A 22351-nucleotide genomic window follows, 5' to 3' on the forward strand; every position below is an offset into this window, starting at 1 on the left:
TATGATGTTCAGGACTGCTCATTTCTGTCCCTTTTTCCTTGACACCCCGTCAATGCCCTGAGTTTACACCAAAAAAAAAGGCGGGCGACTGAGGTAAGGCATCAGCCCATAGCATGACTGACATTTCTGAAATACGTTTAAGGTTTAAGCTGTCACAAGGCTTACCGCTACCATCACCATGACAGAGTCAGGTTCCACATACTAGGTCATGTAGGAAGCTGCTTACATCGCGAGCCTCTAAAACCCTCAACATCAAACACAAAAGGGCTGTAAGAGACTTAATGTAATGCTAAAGCTTTTAATATAGTGTGCATAGTGTACAGCACAAACACTGTTGCATGGCCAGGAGCATGTTAAGCATATTCAAAGAGACTTTAAGGAAATAAATAAAGCAATTGGGAATATGTTGTAGATTTAGAGCCACAAACTGCAACAGTTCTTTAAATATCTAGTTTGGCAACATGAAAATCTATCAGAAGAATTCAGATGAGAAATTGTGGGAATGAAAAGTGAATCCAAACTTTACTTGATTTCCAAGTATGATAGAGAAATATGCATTGAGGCCATTTGGGCAGAAACATGCAGTATGAAGCCTGTACAGAGTTGTAATAAAAATAGCAGAGCCTTGCAAACAGTGTAAAAGTACAGTGCAAGAGATAGTTACGTCAGCAAAGAAGGTTATGTTTTTGGTTTGTCTGTCAGCAGGATTATGTAAAAAAAACTACTAGTACTTTCATGAAACTTGGTGCAAGGGTGTAGCATGAGCCTATGAGAACTATGGATTAGAATTTGGGATTTCTTTCATTAACATTGCAAGATAGGGTGTTTGTACTGCATTCAAGTTGTGTCAGAACAATAAGAAAAAGGAGTTCCCCACTAGGAAAATTCACAGTGCATTAACATTGTGAGCTAGGGCAAGCCTAGGCAGAAGTCTGCACTCTCTGAGTGCCCTTCTAGTTAATACATGTGATGGGTCAAACTGAATGGACTCTAACATAAGTTTTAAAGATTTGCACTATTAGCAAAAATAGGTGTTCCGGTCCCAAAAGCTAAGTGATTGTTTCTGTTTCAGTAGCCTTTTTCAGGTTTACTCTGCCTCTTAAAAGTTGTAGAGGACGATGTGTTTTAGTTCATACCCTGAAGTACTCCTGAAACCTACAATTAAACATCTTGTAGGCAATACTGTACCTTTGGCAGTAAATATAGTCCAATTGGACCAACCACATTGTAGTGTTGCTAGTGATGTTTAAAGAAAGTTTAAAATAAAGTGAATGTCACATGCTCTGTTCCTCAATCACACTCTAAATCACGGCAATTCTCCAGAACAAAACTGCAGGCGTTTGCTTGTTGTCACCACATTACACACCAGCATAATGTATATTTGTATATTCCAGCTCAACACAGTTAAAAACTTCTCAGCTTCTGTGACCTGTGCAACAAGTTCTTGAAGGAATGTAACCTCATTAACTCCTCTTTGAACCTCCCTCTCTCTTTTTGTCCCCACCCTCCGCAAACTGTATGTGTCTCAGCATGCAAGCTCTCCATTAGACTCATTAAAAAAAGTCTCACGCTTTAAAATAAACACAAATTCATTAGCGTGTGATACACACAGTAAGTTGGATTAATCCTGTGTTGAGGTGATCTTTTGGGAATCTAAGAACGTGTCTTACAGCCGAAAGGCCACAAGGTTGAAAGCTTAGATTAGAAGACAAAAGGAGGAGAGGGTGGTAGAATGAGAGTTGTGTAATCTGTTGTAATGAAGCAATGTGACTTAGCCTCCCAGGTACAACATATTCACCTATCAGTCTGACTGGTTAGTGTGCGTGGGATGGATTGGAGATAATTAGTGTAAAGACCCAAAGAGAGAAAGAAAGACTGCAGCTTACTTCTTCTGTCCGGTCTGGGTGCCTTGGGCGGCGCAGGAATAGTTGCCGATCTGCTTTCCGAACCGAATCGCCATGGAGATGTCACAGTCGTCTACAGCAACCACGGCCACCTTTTCTGCAGAAGGTCCATGAGGGATGCCTAGACGCCCAATGTTCGGCTGAAAATTAAAAACAAAATACAGATACAACATTCACGTGATACTGTAGGGTCCAGGTATTTAAGGATTCTTTATATGATTTGCAAGGGGTACTTTGAAAAGATTATGGAGCAGCTAAAGTAAAGAGATATAATAGTAATTTTGATTTGTTAAAAAAAGAAAAGAAAAGGATAATAAAAATAGTAGGCTAAGCAAGCAAGTAAGCAGAGAAGCAAAGACAAACTAAAAGGAATGGATGGATGGTTGAAAGAGATAGCTAAATAATATAAATAAATGGCTACAACGGATAGCTAAAAGCTCACTCATGATTAAATGGTTCCAATAGATAGCTAAAAACATTAAATAATGGTTAAAATAGTTAGCCGAAAGTCATAGAATTAACAGTTACACTAGTCATAATAATGGATATATAGTTAAACTAGCTAAACATAAAGGATAAAAAGTAGAACTACTTAGCAAATGGTTAAAATAGCAAACGTAATGGATACATTATCAAAATAGAAAACTGAAGTTAGACTAAATGGTTAAAAATGGTTAAATGGTTAAAAAGTCCCGCTTCTCTTAATGACAGTAGTTAATGCAAACTTAAGCAAACAATGACAGTTCAATTGTATGAAAAAAATGCTGTAACATCAACTATTACATCCACTTTAATATTATTTTAGTTAAATAATATCCAGTTTAAAATCAATTCAAATGAACATGTGTGTAACATGACGGGCGGTGTCGATGAAGGGGTACTTGAGTTCATCTGACAGGGCAGATGAAAAAAGTTGGTAACACTACATGGAATCAATCAATCATGGAATTTTTTTTTTTACAGTGTATTGTTGTGGTAAATCTCCACTGACTGAATTAAGCTCAAATTTGCAATGCCCGTATTTTGTATTCAATGTGAGAAACTTGGCTGAGCTTTGGTGCTCGATCAGTGCAGGTCAGAGCTACACAAACAGTGTCTATCTGACTTTGGCCGACTTGGAGCAGAAGTCCACAGGCCTCTCTTGGCTTAAGGTGACAAAAAGCCCATTGTGCATAAGCTTGCACCTAATGATTACAAAGTAGGCTAATTCCTCCATCAAGGCTTGTGGCCGACAAATGTGGATCTGAGAAAATGTGGATCAGCGTGGAAAAATCAGGGCCCCCAAATCGCTTTAGTTTTGGTAATATCTAACCTGAGACCGAAGTTCAATGGAGCGTTTTACTTAACAATAGTGGCCTTGGAACAGGAAGCAGAAAGAGAAAAATGTTTCCACCAATTAAATAACACCTACTTTCATTGCTAATGAGCCATTTTGAGACATAAAGCAATGCATTATTTAGATGACTAAAAGTTGATATGACAAATTTGCTCCACCATATTTACAGTACAATGGCAGCGTTTACATTTCCTTTCGTTGCTGAGTGGCTTACAACAGATCAACAATGATTAGTTCCTCTTTCTGCTATCTCTCCTGGGAGAATGTTAAATACCATGACTACAACAACACGCGACAATGGGACTACAGATCCCAGACCTGATCACAGTGCAGTGTTTACATAAGGCACTCGGGCTGTTTAGAGGTTTTGACAGTTTGAGCGGTAGAAAGAAAGCCTTTTCAACCACTAAGGTGGCGCGTCTATAATGGACAAAATGAACGTGAAAAATCTTTTTGTTGAATCCAGAGTTCATGAATAAATTGCTTAAATCAGCTCATTTCATTTGTTGCATTTCTTATCTTTGGTATGTATTTCAGAAAAATGTTGACGGAGAAAAGACACGGAAGAGACGGAGAAAGAAAACGAGTCATGCAAAGAAAGAGAATGTGTGTGTGCATGTGTTTGTCTGCTTCATAAATAGGATTAGAGTAATTAGATACTGGTGGGGCAGACACTCTGCAAACAAAGGAAGAGAAAAAAAAAAAAAAGAGGGCGAAAAATAGGAAAGAAAGAGCAACAGACAAAAATAATGGAAGTGGACTGACCAGATATAAGAGCCTAAAAGAGAGAGAAAGAAAAGAGAAACTGGCAGACGGGTAAAAAAAAATGAGCAACAGAGGGGTGCAGTCTTCTATTTTGGCTCAGGTGGGCTCCGGTCCGGGCATTCTTTCCAACCCACAGGGGGTTTATCACTGCCACTCCCTTCAACATGCCCTGTTTCCACTGATTCCACCAAAAACAGCTTCACACTTTCCATAAAGATGAACAGGAAGGCCAACTGAACCGCAATACACCTCTGACTCCACTGCTGTTTTCTTTCTTTATTTACTTTTAATCTCTCTTTTATTTTTCACTTACTCACAGGTAGAATAATTTATCACACACACACACACACACACACACACACACACACAAAGATATATGATCCCTTTCCTGTGGAAGTGTGACAGATAGCGCTGCCCGCAGAAGCCACATGTGGTCGATGGATGAACACTATCATGTCTACTATTAACTGGAACTTGGATTTTGTTAGTCACATCTTCACACTAATAACATGCAATAAAAATTAGCAAAAGTAAAACTACGTAATTATTTTATGGGGCTGTAGCTAACTAGTTTCATCGATCCATCTTATGATTTTTTTCCGCCCCGATTCACTGATAAATTGTTAGAGAAATGCTCATGACAATTTTTCCATAAGTCCAGGGTGAACCCGTCAAATGCCTTGTTTTGTCCAGGCAACAGTCCCTAAGATATGCAATTTACTATAATAGACAGTAAACAGTAAGAAGAAGCTACAAATCCGCACTTTTGCGGAGCTGCAGAGAATGTCTGGTTAAATGATCAGTTATCAAAATATGAGCTGATTTATTTTCTGTTGATCCATGTTTTGCATGTGTCTGTCTGTGTCAGTAAGCTCCATTATAATCATCTTGTATGTGGGCCATGTACTGTATAGCAATCATGATAGTAGGAAACCACACCCCTGTTACTGGCAACCGGCCAACCGCCCCTCTGCGATGTATCCGCAGGTGCCTGTCTACTTGTGTTAACCCTATCACCCTTACCTACTAACCTCGCCATAGTGATTAAAGAAATCCGTTTTTGCAGCTTGCGTATGTAAACTCGTTCTTGTCTCCCACACTTAGCTAAAGCAGCATGAATCAAACCTAGTTGAAAGTTGTCGTTATGTAACTTGGATTCTAGCTCCTGAAGTGACAGGACGGCAGCCTGTGGTGAAACGCTGCTCTTCAGGACAGGTGAGGGAGAATGCCACGGCAGTGTAAGGAAACAATTCAAACTTGTGGCCAAATGAATTCACAAATAATGAATTACTCTGCTGTGAAATAATGTATGCATGAATGTCCACTGTGGGCAGCCTGTAATCAAGGGACTTGCTCTAGTACGAGAAGAAAACAAACAGAAAAAGATCTGGGTTTGTTCAGGAAGCAACAAAGCCTGCAGCCAGAAGCTGTAAAAAATGTTGGCACCATGCAGCCAGCAGCAGGAGAACAAAGAAGACCCAAACACAAATAACCAAAGTGCTCAAAGATGCTCAACAGTGGTGAAGGAAAGAAGAGTAGAAGGGGCAAAAGAGTCAGATTTTGTAAGCCCAAATACCCAGCAGAAAAACACGTTGGAAAAAACAATATGCTATGCCAGTATGTTATATTGTGATTATAGCCACTCCTAAGACGGAACAAATTCCTTTTAAAAATCTGATCAAGGGGGGAAAAACTCATTAGAGTTTATATCCTCCTCCTTACAATTTTCCTGTTTGACTTTTGTCAATTTGATACACAAAATGAACTGGCCTCCTGTAAAAACTACTTTCAAGGAGCCAGCGAGCAGTATATTAAAATAGAAATTTAAAGAAACAGTGCAACATTTTGGAAAATAAGCTTCTCCGTCCCCCACCCCCCAGAGTGAGATGACGAGATGAATATCAATCTCGTGTCTACACGTGAGAACTTGAGATATTGACAAATTTATTTTCCAAAAACTATTCCTAATCTTACAAATGTGGGTCAAACAATGACTCAAAGGACTTGTCAAACCAGTGGGGACATGAAAACGAGAGGGAAAGTGTGATAACTGTATGAAAGGTTTTCAAGGGCGACAAATGGTAATTTGTCCAACTGAGAACCCCCGACTCAGTGGCTCTTCTAACAGCGGAATCTGTAGTAATGGTGATTACAATCTATCATCTCTTTTGAGTTCAGTCGAGCGAGTAAGGAATGAGATAAAGACAGGAAGCAGAACACAGGGGGAGAGGGAGAGACCCAGATATCGTACATAATGGACCCGCAACCCAAAAGTCTCAAGGGGTGCAGCTGTTACACGTACTGATAACTCATAGACTGACATGTATCTACACACTGTGTAAGTGCTACGTGTATGTGTGTAATGTGTATGTAATATGTAAGGGGATAAAGGAGCATTAACGCAGCTGTTAGTACATAATTGCCCCAGGCTCATGATACACTTCCAACATTTACACACAATATCTTACTGCATTGATGAATGGCACCAATGCATACTCAATCACACCATGCAAGGCACACGTTTGGTATCCAAAAGTGTGACTGAAATTCCCATCAAAACCATATTTCTGAAGCGTGATAATGTAACCAGACAAAACTACTGAACATTTACTGAGGTTCTCTTAAAGAGCCACTCCACAGATTTTACACTTGAAGATCAGTTTACTCTTTTTTTAATATCGATATCCTGTGAGCCCAAACTATATAGAGATGCACTACTAAATCATGGGAGTACCCTTTTTATAGAGCTTTAACAAAGTTCTTATTCAAAACCATTTACGCATTATCCGCAATTCAAAAAGCCCTTGTAAGATGAATGTTGGGTGATGTTATGCCAAAAAATGTACCCAAGGCAAAACAGAAGTAAAGCTGTACACGATTATTGGAATACGATTGGAATCTCAAAATTATAAATGCACATAATTCCACACAAATGCTTTTCTTTCTGCTTGATTTATTCCAAATCTTTAACCTTAATTTTTGCTTTAAAACTTTATGAATTCCCTCATTAAAGACTTTGCACTGGATGCCATGTCCTAAATGTAACATTTAGCTGACTGTGTCGGTTAGCTGTGTAACCGCGGCCGGTACAACTGTATATGGTTTCAGGCTTCTTTCTGGCCCCTGGTTTTAAAGTGCGCCTGGTCCTCACTCTAAGGGGCCCCATGAGAGTCTCTCATTTACCCTCTGCCCGACTCTGGGCTGTTGAAGATTCCCTCTCTCTAAGGTGTCGTCTCCAGGGGCGATAGGCTTGCTGCCGCCATGGTAACGCACTTGATCCCCACAGCTAGCCACAATAACCAGGAGGACAGAGGACACAAGTGGACAGAGGGTCTCACACACACACACACACACACACACACACACACACACACACACACACACACACACACACACACACACACACACACACACACACACCATAACACGCCAAATACTGCCACATCCAATCAAAATGCATACTTTCTCCTCACAACATCCCATCTACACACGTTCACACAACATAGATCTACCCAAGCACACACACCCTCTCCCTCCCACCAACACACACTGACACGTCTATTACCATCGGGTTGCCTGTCAAAGCCGACATGATAACTCAACCATCCCCGCGGCCGGGATAAAGAGCCTTGCTGCACAGATTAAGTTACATGGTTCGACAGCTTAGTCAGAAAACACCTTAAACACTGTCAAAACGAGCAACTAATGACAGTGTGTGTGTGTGTGTGTGTGTGTGTGTGTGTGTGTGTGTGTGTGTGTGTGTGTGTGTGTGTGTGTAGAGGGTGGGATGGAGGGAAGAGTTGGTGGTGATTATGTGTTTGTGCGTGTGTTTGGGGAACTATGGGAAGGATGTCTGTAAAATGTGTTTGAGCGTGTGTTGAGTGAGCTAAAGGCAAGTTGTATATATATATATGTGTGTGTGTGTGTGTGTGTGTGTGTGTGTGTGTGTGTGTGTGCGTGTGTGCGTGTGTGCGTGTGTGCGTGTGAGAGGCAGGAAGTGGCTAGCAGAGCTGCAGACGGCCACACAGTTCATTTCGATAATAAAGGAACAAGGGTGCACAGTCTTTTATTTTATTTGGGCTCACGTGAGGAAATGCCATTGTTTCTCGGACTGTTGGTTGAAAATTTCACTTGATATTTGAAAATGTAATCTTCTGATGCTTTAAGATGTGTATGTGTGTGTTTTATTAAGCTAAAGTATCCATAAACTGGAGCCAAAATAAAGATGGGCATTGAAGCAACATCAGTATCTCTCTTAGAAGTGTGTGTGTGTGTGTGAGTGTAGTTGATTTTTGGCCCTGTCATGCACAGGCTAGTCTGTCAGACCTTCCCTCTGGCAGCAAGAGACTCAGTCATGTCCACATTACCTCACCTGTCCTCTGGCTATGTAAACCTAGAAGTGGGAATTATTCAATCAAACACACACACACACACACACACGCACACGCTTGCTTTTTGTCCAATAAATGTTTTTTTTTAGTACTGACAGGCTCATAATTTTACTAAAACTGTCTGACAACATTATCGATCTCAGGACGTGACTTTTTGTCCGAAGACAGCGGTGTGGAGACTGAAACGTGAGACGAGAAAAAGGTGTTCAGGTAGTCTGTTGTTATGGAGTAGGCTACAGAAATTATAGGCTCCTGTTATCTTAAAAATGTTCAATGTAATGGCTCAATATTTAAATGATTTCGACAATGTGGATGAGCTCGTTATAGCTCGATGACCATTTGTAGGCTATTCATTTGAGCCAGAGTAGGCTACAACGTTACGGATGAAAAGAAAGAGAGAGAGCGACAGGCAGCGGGCAGAGGAGGGTGACGCAGCGGCTGAAGGGCTGCGAGGCTCGAGATATTGGTAGTGCTCCTGTGGGTGCTGTGCCCCTATATGCCCAAAGAATACGTTGTATTCCCCATTAGGTTACATTGAAGATCGGTTTGCGCCGGCTCGTCATTGCGATCTTTACTCAATACTGGACCAAATTCAAAGATTTTTGGTCACATCAGTCTATTAGACACAAATGCATTGGGAGATGGGGCCCAGATTGAAAAAAAAAAAAAACAGTAAATACCATTTAAAGCATATTTTTACAGACAAGACAGGTACTGATGATTTGAGGGGAAATCTGATTGGTTGTAGTTTCTGATGGGAAAGAAATTCTGGTTTATCCTTAATGTAAAAGTATATCACTGTCATGTCTGCCTGTTAGATATGCAGCTACAGTAAGCACCCAGTTAACTTAGCTTAGCATAAAGACTGGAAGCAGGGGGAAACCACTAGCCTGGCTCTGGCCAAAGGTAAAAAGATCCACCTACCAGCAATTCTAAAGCTCCCTTATTTATATATATATATATATATATATATATATATATATATATATATATATATAGTTTTACTTCCAGTTCTTATGCTATGCTAAGCGTCTCCTGGATTTATCTTCATATTAAGCGGACAGACAAAGAGTGGCAATAGTCCTCAAATCCAACTAATCTGGCAAACAAATAAGCGTTTTTTTTTTACCAAAATGTCAATATGGCAAGCAATAGGCAGTGTTAAAAAGTTAATATGAATTATGGATCTGACAGTCAAAGAACCAAATTCCCTTCTGTTGGAGTAAAATGTTCCTGGAAAGGGAAAAAAAGCTAGGTAAAAAAGCTATTTTTAAAAGTACAACATTAATCTTAATCTGACCATCTAAACATTATCTAAACAGCCTTGTAGAGAGCATGACATAAAGCAATTAAAGGATCACTAGGAGGTATGCTAATGTTTAGCAGTAAAAGCAGTGGCACAATAAACTGAACTTGATAGGGATCATATAAGCGATAAGAGATTTACATTAGTGGAAAGAGATAAGATGAGGAGACAGAGAGACGCATGAAGAGGAGGAGGAGGAAGACGCATTAGTGCCGGGAGTATAGAGTGGTTATAAACTATACGGATGTGTTCTCTATCCCAACTTTATTTTTTTATTTCTACACTTCTTCAACATTTTATCTCGCATTTTCTCTTCCCCCCAAAATTCCACTGTCTGTCTCTCTCTCTCTCTCTCTCTCTCACCGTTAATAAGAGGTTTAGGTCATGCTAGGTGAGGTGTGGGAAATTTCCTCCTTTCAGTGACACACACTCCCTCACATCACAGGAGAACAAGGAAGGAATGTAAAAATGAGAGAAGGTGAAGAGAAATAGATAGACATGAGAAAAAGAGATGTAATTGGGATAGGCAGTCATGTATAAAGGCGGTCTGCAGTGACAGATTTATCTCCATTCCTCAATGACAAAATATTGTACACATCTGCTGTTCCTACTGACTGGTAAGTCTCTCATCCTGACAAACACACACACCATACATAATGGTCAGCATATGCAAAGAAGTTCAACAAATGTGGGTGTTTAAGACGTAACATCTGCGTTGAGACCCACCGTCTTCACATATGGCTTCAATCACCTCTTCTCGCTTCAGATGCCGAGCTATTCTTTACCTGTATCTGAAGGCTAACTAGCTAAACTGTTCTTAGACTGGAAGGGACCCCTCCATCCCTGGGCGCTAGGCTGTTAGCTTGATAGGTGTAGCTAAAGTAAAGTATGCTAGCAAGGATAGAGAGGCCACAATACTGTTTGGAAAAAAAAAAAAAAAAAAAAAAAAAAAAAAAGGAAAACATTTTTTTGGGATGAAGGGAGTTGAACCGGTATCCCAGGCAACTAGCGCCCGGCAATTTCAGGACACGATAGCTACGGTAGTTAGCCTCGAGCTATACTGTAGATACATAATAGCTTGGCTTCTGAGAAGAAGTAACTGGAAAAAAAACTGTGTCAGCCATACATCAAGGCGGAGGGTCCCGGCGCAGGGCTGCTGTTCTGAAATAATTGCTTAAATAATAAGTAAATATACAAGGGGGTGTATCCCATGGTAAGAAATCTCACTAATACTGAGAACTGGGGTTACACAAATACCCTTAATTATTATAAGATTTTACTCTACAATGTCCATTATCTTTCACTTTGAGTATTGCTAGGCCCCCTAAATATTTTTTTTGTTGCATTTTTCATATCATAAATTGACTTGCTTTATTCAATTATAAAACACAATTCAGTGTATGCATAAAAACATATTTTTTAAATCCAATTGTACAGAGTGGCTTCATTGCTTGGCCATAAATACTTAATAATCAGTTATAATTTTGCTGTTTACATTTACTTCATCCAAAACCGAAAAAAAAACGAAATCATTTTAAAACCTGCCTCACGTGTCGTCACTCGCAAACACACGCACACACTCACTCATTCGCTGTTTGTATTTACTTCATTACTTCATCCGACTAAATCATTTTAACCCTGCCTCACGTGTCATCACTCACACACACACACACACACACACACACACACACACGCGCGCGCACACACACGCACGCACGCACAGCTAAATTGTACAACAGCCAAAGGTGCAGAGGCCTGAAACTGGGTGTAGCCATTTGCTTTATTCAACTTAATATCTTGCTATTATTTAGTTAATTCTCCAATTATTACCAACCCCTACAGACATGCAGGGATCTTAGTGTAACACAACAGTAGATTAAGGATAAAGTCTAAAGATTTAAATCCCTTAAAGTAAACTGATGTCTAAACAGAAGTGTGTGAGCCCAGAGACACTTGCTGTCCATGCTCATTATAAGAGCCATCTCTGTCAATTTCGGAGTGTTGTTAATCCTCCCTGACAGAATCAGTCCTTCAGCCCGCCACGCTGCTGCCAAGCAAAACACAACCACTGCTCACTGTGTGTCTACCTACCGGTCTGCCTGCCAAGGCTCAGACATGTTTATTTCACCTGAACAAACCTCAATGGGGGACGTCAATTAGAACTGACAGAAGAGCAAGAAGGTTGTTACTGTGTCAATTCTCCTTATACACCACGGTTCTATTTTTTGCTATTAGATACTTCCGTAGATGGATAAACAGAGAAAGGCAGGAAGTCCACAACGCTGCTATATAACACACTAACTGTCCCAAAACGGTCCCAACCTGCTTCGCGAAGACAGACCGTGACCTCTGATTGCTCTAGAGAAACATTAGACATTTCATTTAGGAGAAGAATGGGACAGCGACAACATGCAACACCAGCCTGAAGCGGAAATGATTGTTTTGTACATTCTCGAAGGCACCATGTGGAGTTTTTTTTTAACCAGTAGTAGCGCTAGGAAGCAACGTTTTGAAGAATGGGTCCCTGTTTTGTTTTTTGACTTCATCCTCGAGAAGTTGAAAAACGGGAGACAGAAGAAAGCCAAGTCACACTGGAACTACTAAGCAAGTTCACATACCTTCTGAGGCCAAACTAAAACCAGAAAGCCACACCACAATCTACTACAGCCTCTTCTACTGTATAATCCAGACAAGACCATAGCCAGACTAAATTAGAGCTAACACCCTAGTGTTAGAGGCCATGCTACCTCTGGATATCTGAAGTAAACATGTACAGTGGAGTTAGTCCAGTAGACTGTACTAGAAGCAGAAGCAGGGACTACATTACACCCAGGAGGTGGGGGGGGGGGGGGGGGGGCACCAGGGGGGGACTAGGCTACAGGTCAGAGGTTACCTCCTTCTGATTGAGCTCCAGCCAGGCAGTATAGAGCGGGAGCCGCAGAGCCCCACTGGAGTCCATCAGACTCCCCCCGTCCTGGGAGAGAGACACCGTGAGAGAGAGACACCTCATTAGACCTGCAGCCCACAACCAAGCCACGTCACTATATGTGTGTTGGACGATTGTGCATATATTTGTTGTCATGTATATATGCATGTTTGGAGGTTTTTTGCAGTCAAGTTCGTGTCTCCAGCACGGCAGCAGAAATATTAAGACAGATAGTTTTGTGCGCTATGTACTGTATGTGTGTGTGCACAGCGGCATGCGTGCTGTAGTGTGTCTCGGGTTGGATAAGCTACCAGCCAATACGCCAACAATAACGACATCCAAAGTTAGCCCTAATTCCTTCCTGCCCACTTCAAAAACACCTCTCCCACCACCTCACACAATAGGCCACAACTCATGCACTGCCGCCTTCGGACAAAGATGTCTCTGGTAGATTTGTATCACACTGTGAACTTCTATGCTATGCTGCGAAGAGCAGGTGAAATTTGCAGCAGGAAAAACACAGGGAACAAGCATGTGAAAGCCCCAAACCAGCTTCCACATGTCAACATAGGTAGTTACACCACACTGACACAAAATCATGTTTACTGTTCATGTTGCAGCTATACATTACTATGTGTTAGAATAATGATAATGACTGATTAAAAGCACTAAACCACATGTCTCTACTTTGTTTAAATAGTCACAGATACCGTACGATAGTTCCTGGGATGTAAGTGCAACGTGTGTGTTTATCTGTGATGATAACCCTAACTGTTTGAGGTCTGGGGGAAACCTGCGTCAAGAAGACAAAGAATAACATGAGTCCTTCCTTTAAAAACACACCCTGTCGGGAAATGTGGAGTCTGAGGCTTCACCTCAAAAAAAATAACTACTTAACCTTTCTAAAAAGCACTTAGCTGAGAAAATACACAAACATGTACCCGTGTCTGTGCAGAAACACACAATGTCGCGGTCCCTCATCATAGCACACACATCCCAATGCACAGCTGATGAGATGGGTGAGTGTGTGTGTGTGTGTGTGTGTGTATGTGTCACCAAGACACAGTCAGGCACCTAATAATGCATGCGTCTGTCCCTCTAAGTCTTTACAGCCACCCAGGACAGCCACATGTGGCCTTGACAATGAGTAATAAACCTACAACACAAGGAGATGGATGGTCCAAAAACCACTTACAGGCAGTGTATGTATTTCAAGAGCAATTACCACTGTGTGTGTGTGTGTGTGTGTGTGTGTGTGTGTGTGTGTGTGTGTGTGTGTGTGTGTGTGTGTGTGTGTGTGTGTGTGTGTGTGTGTGTGTGTGTGTGTGTGTGTGTGTGTGTGCTTTTGTCTGAAAACATCAACAAAGAGACGAGGGTAGGAGCTATTTATTTTATATCAGAGATTTAGTTAACAGTTCAAAGCACTTCCCCCCCCCACTTGACGACCAGTGAGAAAAACTAAATTTGTAACATATTGATATCAAACATTTGTAATGAGTGAATATGTCTTAGATAAGTTTGGTTTTGACTCCATCTTACTGGTGCAGAATCCGGTTATATATTCTGTGGGTTTGTCACTAAGACTGATCCTTTTCACATACACTTAGTCATGTTATAATATAAACAAAAATGAATACAGCAGCTGTGAAAATACGATGTCTCTCTATGTTTAAATAGCTCTTGCAATCAAAAAGTATCCTGAGTCAGAGCCAGGAAGGAACGGCAGAAGCAGAAAGAGTGAACTTTTGGTACTTGCTGTTAATAAGAGCCAGCTAAGCCTGTCTGGGAATGCTGTCTACACACCCTAGCTGTAAATATCATAGCCTGGCATATTAGCCAGTGTCACACTATTAACCTGTCAAATATCGGGTCTGAGTGTGGCGTAAAGCAACGTTATAAAAAGTACTGCAAACACACAGGCATGTCATGTCTGCAGTCATGCTATGCTTCACTGAGTTTGGATCACATTGAACTTAATTATAGTTTATTCAAAGCTGTGGTTTACAGTTAATTGGTGCTTCACTCATAAGCAGTTTTTCATACTTTATTCTTGTTTGAATATAGCTGGTGAAACTTGAACGCACGTATGATTGATATTCCTGCAAGTTCCTTCTCGTTTATCGTTTTCATGCTTCCCACGTGAAATCATACCAACCAAAAATATAAAAGCAAACTCTACCTGGAACAGTTTCACAGGAATGGATCATATGGGACGCAGCTACAAAGTCATATTATCTGTCACCACTCTGACCAAAATGTAAAGGGTTTGCATCATGGATCAGTAGGCTACTTACGGTCATCATGAAACCACCACTAACTAAAAGAGTTCGACACTGCCACTATGTAATCACTGTGTGTAAATCTGGATAACAGGGTAGGCTAAATGCTGCAAATGAATTATTAAAAGTTCCATTTAAAGTTTGACAAAACAAGTGCAACTCAAGTTCCCTTAAGCTTTCAACTGCACCTCACACTCTTTATTAATGCAGGGAGTGTATTGTTTGTTTCAAAGTTACTTAAAAAGCTAGTACGTGGACTTTGAGTTAAGATTTTTTCTAAGGTCAAGAATAAAAGTTCATGGTCATTTAGAATGTTTCCTTCGAGGCAAAGCCTTTTATTGCAAAATGTTTATTTTCTGAAATGGAACTATCATGATGAGTTTATGGCTGTGGTTAAGGTAAAGTTCAATGGTAATAAAAAATAAAACCAAGCATCCCTTGTCTATTGTACATCTATTTTATCCTGATGTCATCCATGCAGGTGGCCTGGCAGATAGAATCATGATACAACTGACATCCTGCCTAGGGTCCAGCTAAATAACATCATTTCCTGCAAGAACAGACTTCATTTCCCGTAGTTAGCACACATCAAAACCCAAGACAAAACCTCCTGCTGCTCCAAGAATACCCATCTACGCGCTTTATGTTTTGTGTGTGTGTGTGTGTGTGTGTGTGTGTGTGTGTGTTTCCTGTTTAGATTTGCCTTGCTGACACTCAACTGTCCTTGAGATTCTGCACCGTGGAATTTCAAAAATGTTTTTATACTTCCACTTCCATTGTGTAGCATTTCTAATAGCAGTACGACCATATGCACGCACACGCGCACACACACACACACACACACACACACACACACACACACACACACACACACACACCCAGCAGCTCTCTATTTGTCTGCCCCCCACAGATGCAAACACATGCATAGACAGCTTTTCCAACCGACCCAGATCACTGCAACAATGGCAAGTCCATGTCTGTTGTCATGCCAACCTCCCCCCGACCTTTGACATCTGTTTTTAAGCAGAGGCACCCTGGTTCTTCTGAAGACAGCAGCAGCGGCTTTAAAAAGGGGGCACCCATACAACCCTGCACAACTTCAACCGCCTCTTCATCTGACCCAATAAATCCCCGTCTGTGTGTGCGTGTGTGTATTGTGTGAGCGTACCGTTGGGATCGTTAAAAACAACTGGGGCCTCGTGTGGGACGAACAACCCAGGACTCGGTTGCACCAGTAGTTTCAAACAAGTGATTAAATTGGTTGGCTTGTGCACATCTGTAGGGCTGTTCCAAAACAAATTTCCCTTTGGGGACTATAAAGTATATCTTATCTTATTTTATCTGTTCAATCAAAAACAACTGTAAAAAGAAAGTCACAAGCATCACGAGCTGTATAATAACTGCAGGAAACAGCAATTTTAGGGAGCTAATCAACTATATTTTATTATTTATTATTGTTACTTAGTTTTTCACTATATATGCATAGATGGAGAAATAGAAGTTTTAGAGTCAATTTCAGATTATGCTAACGTAGCTACTATTTGGTCATTTAGGCTAACGTTACAGGCATAATGTTTTGTAATTTACATTGTGTCGTTTTTGTGCAATGCAGATTAAAATCTTACTAGTGAGCATGAAGTGTTAGGTCAGATGTGTCGACCATATTCCATATCCCCTTGTTTACACGTTAGATTGTCAGTTAGCAAATTCAGTAAGCTATGCAGCATTTACACCTGGCAAATATTGACTGAGTATATCTAACAACAACTCGTTATTTAAGAACTAGTTTGTGTGGTGCAACTGGTTTTAATTTACAGATGCATAAATCTATTTTAATATATTAAAAGTAGGCCAAGTTTAATTGGGCTAATGTTAGTGAAATAATGTTTTAAAGATTATATTTTCGGGGCATTTTTTAGGCCTTTATTTCTATAGGACAGCTTAGACTTAAAAGCGAAGAGAGAGGGGGGAATGACATGCAGCAAAGGGCCGCAGGTCGGTGTCGAACCCGCAGCCGCTGCGTCAAGGAGTAAACCTATATATATATGGGTGCCTGCTCTACCAGGTGAGCTAACCAGGCACCCATAGTGAAATTATGTTTTATTGTTTGAGGTATATTGTGTTATTTTTCTGAAATACAATTTACTACTCCTACTACTTTTTTAAACAGAATTTTCTTCAAGAGATCAACCTTCAATTTAAATGGGTCTTAACTTCTATTAGCACGCTAATATTAGTTTTGCCAGTAAGCACAGTTAGCTGCGCAACAGTTATACCTGGCAGTTACTGGGTGTAAATATTATATTAAGTATCTAATCTCTACGTAAGAACCTGTTTTAAACACATATTATAACTAGGCTACGTTTGAATTTAACTGGAGCAACTGGCTTCTGTTCTCCAAACAATATATCATCACCAGTAGCCATCTTGACTAAAATCAATCCATATAAGGTAGCTAAAGCCCCTGAAAAGCTCCCAGAAGATGTGGACGGATATGGAACATTATTTATGTGTGTTTGCAAGACATTAATCTGGATTACAGTTTGAGAATTGGGCCCTGATCTTCTTTCTAGTCTCTATCTGTACTATGCAAGCAATGCTACCTACACACAAATGTGTGTGTAAGTGTTCTTGCATGCGCCACAGACATACAGTATGTGTGTGCCTTCATTCACATCCATACATTCACATGTCAACACATCAGATCTATTGTGAGAACATTACATTACATACTGCTTTCTACCATATACATTTCCACTAACCCCTCCAGCAACTGATGTAGGATTAAATTACCACCAGTCAATCCGACTTCTGATCATTCATCACATGAAGAAAAGCTGACCCTGTGTCGGCGCTACAGTCGGCCTTGGGCTAATTTAACGGAATGTGTCACCTGCTTTACAAATCGCTGGTCTGTATTGAGACTGACATTGGTGGAATGCACACATCCCCTGCTTTACATGCTAATAACACTCGGATACACTCATAATACTGGTGTAATGCATGTGTGTGTACTACCTGCATGTGCATGTCGCAGAAGCAAAGAGGAAGCCTGTTGGATCAGTAGAGCTAAATAAATCAGAAAAGTAAACTGCACAGAACTTGAACAAAGCAGGAAATCTGTTCGGACGTGGAAATGAATCTCTTGTTTCCACGGAGACGTCCCTAAAAATACTAGACATGCCAATAAACAAAACAAAGACGCCTTGACATGTGCAAATAATACCTGTAGTTGGGAGCCTTGCAGCAATGTTAACAAAGCACTACATGGTTCAAGCTTTTGTCTCTAGCATCATAAAGGCAGTGCTGTTGAACAGGCAGACGTGTAGCCTTAAACAATAGATACAGATGTGACCCTGCAGCTAACACGTATGGTAGCCTGATTCATCACCTTTGATGAAAGGGTCCATGTCAAGGCTACCAAAGATGCTATGGGCTCTATAGCTGGTCACAAGAAAAAAAGCGAACAACGTGTGAAATGTGAGAAGTGTGCATTGTATGCTAGCGTTAGGCCAAGAAGCAAGAGGCTTTCTTTAATAAGATCCAAAACACAGGTGCTGCTGAAATACGATGCTGAAAGTCTTGGGTCAGGCCACTGATGCTACAGCTTTCAGCGGAAGAAATAGCCGCAAAGAGATGGTTGGAAGAAGTGAATTAAAAAAAGGATTGATGTCTTTTGTCAGAACATAGCATAGCACATGCATACCAGTTAGCATATTAGCTTTAAAAGTTATGAAATAAGGCTAGCACATGGTGTGTAATATGCCCACAAGGCTAGAAGTGATTGGCTGTGTGAGAATGAAGATCATCGCCATATTAGCAATGCCATTCTTTAACTCTCTTTAGCTCAGTTTTCATACATAACATTAACATTTCTATTAGACCACTGACGGGATTTATAAGTGAATTTGAGAGAAAATGCCACATGCAGCTGACAAACCTGTGTTTTTAAGTTACGAAGAATTATACAGGTAAAAACCAGACACAAACTATAGGGGTCTACATGCTCAGAAGGCCAGTGTTATCTTATTTCCTGTCTAGTTTAGCGTTATAAAAACAATGCCCGCAGGCTTTGGAAGTTTGTTGGAAATTAACACCAGCAATTGACTGCAATGTAAACCCTTCTAATATAAAATTACAACTGAAGTGGATACATGAGCTAGGTGGTGAAAAAAAAAAATTGTTGTCTCTTGTCTGAGATTGGACTTCATAAAGAAGCAAGAAGACCATCGTGGGAACGTGTTGAAACACCAACATGTCTTGCGGTAAAAGAAAGAAATTATTTTGTCAGCGATTAAGATTCAATTGAGATTGTACCATTATGAAAAGAATCCATAGGTTACACATGAAGACAATCTACCCTTGACTCAAAAACACACACGAGCTCAAAAATACAGTTGATGAACTTGTGACCCTTGAAGCCGAAGCCAGCCCCCTGCGCTTCTTTCAGAAGAGCTATACCATAATTCAGCGTTGAAGGCTAAAGCAGAGGGGAGAGCACGTATCCCAGTTAACGTCATTAGTCAAACCTGCACTGTTAAGATAATCTCCCAAATCAGCAGCCAAGGTCAGCTGCCTCGGTAGCCTCACAGCACGTCACATTTCATACACCTTTACTCCCACGATACAACTCCTGAACCTATCAACTCTCAACGCTGGCTGATTATGATCTCATTGGACTTTACATTTTAAGGAAACAATGCAATATTCAACATGATATTTCCATATTACACAGTCTCCAAAGCAAGCTCTGAAGGGTCAGCATCTCATGCTTTATGTCCATCTCACGACAAAAGACTTATTTTCTGGAGCAGCGGTCGGTTGGGTGATTAAGCTCCTTACCTTGTTGTAGTAATGGAGCTGGACAGAGTGCCACTGGCCGTCGCTGACCCCGCCTGGGATGTAGGGAGACACTGTGGTCTTTGTCTCACCTGGATGACGGTGGAAGAAGAGAGGACAAAAGGAAGAGAGTGGCAGGTGGGAGGTAGGACAAAAACAGTGACAGTGATGAGGGGTGTAGGGTCGGGGAGAGCAATTGAGTGAGGGAATATGGAGAAAAGTTATGACAGAAAAAAAAAAAAAAAAAAAAAAGGTGAAGAAGAGGACGAGGGAAAGGGAGAGGAAAGAGAGAGAAACTGCAAAAGTGAATTATGGATATCATGTCATTTAAATGGTTAAGCACAGCTGCTGCTGAATGCTCACAGAAATGTCTTCTTCGCTCAAATCCCACAGGTTATTGATAAGTTACCTTTAAAGGCAAACTGTGGCCTTACTTGACATACACAGACCCATACACACGCAAACACCATGATCATAAATCAACTGGGAAAGCCAGTATTAGTCTCCATTATCAATCACTCTAGTGAGAAGATTGTACAGCACAATGGCACCAGATTTACTGGGGGTTTACTCTTGTTTGTCAAGGGCAGGAGCAGCCTGGGCAGGAATCTACTGCTCCGGAAATCAGTAAACAGTAAGGCAACACTGACAAGTAATGTGTGTGTCTTTGTGTGTTTGTGAGGGTTAATAAGTGATGGCTGTGTTTTCAGGCTGTGCACTTGAGAAACAGAAAGAGGACAAAGTATGTGTAAGTGTATGCATATAGTGTACAGTACAGGCCAAAAGTTTGGTCACACTTTCTCATTCAATGTGTTTCTTTATGACTATTTACATTGTAGATTCTCACTGAAGGCATCAAAACTAGGAATGAACACATATGGAATTATGTACTTAACAAAAAAGTGTGAAATAACTGAAAACATGTCTTATATTTTAGATTCTTCAAAGTAGCCACCCTTTGCTTTTTTTGATAACCCTTGGTGTTCTCTCAATGAGTTTCATGAGGTAGTCACGTCAAATGGTTTTCACTTCACAGGTGTGCTTTGTCAGGGTTAATTAGTGGAATTTGTTCCCTTATTAATAAAAAAGCAAAGGGTGGCTACTTTGAGGAATCTAAAATATAAGACATGTTTTCAGTTATTTCACACTTTTTTGTTAAGTACATAATTCCATATGTGTTCATTCATAGTTTTGATGCCTTCAGTGAGAATCTACAATGTAAATTGTCATGAAAATAAAAAAGGAAACGTATTGAATGAGAAGGTGTGTCCAAACTTTTGGCCGGTACTGTATGTCCTACTTCGCCCATGTGTTTACTACAGTATACCACATAAAAACAGAAACACATTGATTGAAAAATAATGCAAACAAATCAAAGGCTTTCCTTCCATTTCCCTCGTTAACCATGAGTCACAGTTCGGAGTATTTCATTTGATGAGTCATGCATTCAACATTTAGTCATGTTTCAGATTTTGAAGTGGGGTACAAGGAGTTGGCTCAGCTCCCAAACGGGCTTCACCCAACATAATCATATTGAACTGGATCCCTCCCTGTATGGTACCATGGGAAAGTAGACCGACTCGGAAAACAACGGTCTCCGGCAAAAAAGAATGCGTTTGATCTGCAATCCAACTGTTACCAGTTTGAACAATGATTGTGTATGTGTTTGATTCTATGGTGGAAAGTACTCGCTTAAGTACAATTGTGTGAGTACTTCCATTTTCTGCTACTTAATCCTTCTACTTCACAACAATTCAGAAGCAAATACTTTTTACTCCGCTGCATTTATCGGATAATTTAGGTTACTAGTTACTTTGCAGATTCAAATTACTAACACAAAACATAATCAACAAATTTAATATGATGTGTTATTATAGGTTATGAAAAGGTAAGGGGTAACCCAAACTAGCAGTGTATAGAGTAATGCAAATTACACCCTCCTTTATAATCTGCAACATTGAAGTGAAACATAAATAATTAAAATTGAATATTATTATATACATTGTTCTGAAGTAAGCCAGCTTGCATAATGAGTACTTTTTTAGGCTAGCACTTTTGTAATTGTACTTTACTTTTATGTAAAATTTTGAATGCATGACTTTCACCTGTAAGAGAGTATTTCTACACTGTACTCTTTTTTAAGTAAAATATCTGAGTATTTGCACATTTGTACGTATGCATGCATGTTTTAAAAACTTGCACTGTTTGTGAGAAAAGTCAAGTTTCAAGAGCGTAGGCTGTAGTGTGTGTGTGTGTGTGTGTGTGTGTGTGTGTGTGTGTGTGTGTGTGTGTGTGTGTGTGTGTGTGTGTGTGTGTGTGTGTGTGTGTGTGTGTGTGTGTGTGTGTGTGTGTGTGTGTGTGTTAAGTAGCTGTTTTTCAGCCACTAAGTGTGTGTGCCATCATTAATCAGTCTGGCTGCTCCCACTCTAAGGAAGCATCTGCTTTCAAAACAGTAAAACACACCCATCTCTCTTCCCTACACATACAGAAACACACACACACACACACACACGTTCAAATTCTGGTATAAAAGGATACATTCATGCACTAACATACACAAAAACACACAGCCTTATCAAAAGAAAACACATGTTGATAAGAGTTA

General features: G+C 40.4%; 1 protein-coding gene across 3 annotated transcripts in view; it reads right to left on the reverse strand.

The window, feature by feature from the left end:
• Positions 1–22351, reverse strand: part of celsr1a (cadherin EGF LAG seven-pass G-type receptor 1a) — a 93761-nt gene that overhangs the window by 27284 nt on the left and 44126 nt on the right. For all 3 annotated transcript variants that reach the window (XM_028570848.1, XM_028570846.1, XM_028570847.1), the window contains exons 6-7: positions 19750–19838; positions 1887–2044 (exon numbers count right to left, since the gene is read on the reverse strand). In XM_028570848.1, the coding sequence (XP_028426649.1) occupies positions 1887–2044; positions 19750–19838 (247 nt within the window). The remainder of the gene's footprint in view (positions 1–1886; positions 2045–19749; positions 19839–22351) is intronic.

This window comes from Perca flavescens, chromosome 23, assembly GCF_004354835.1.
Source record: "Perca flavescens isolate YP-PL-M2 chromosome 23, PFLA_1.0, whole genome shotgun sequence".
NCBI classification, from domain to species: Eukaryota; Metazoa; Chordata; class Actinopteri; order Perciformes; family Percidae; genus Perca; species Perca flavescens.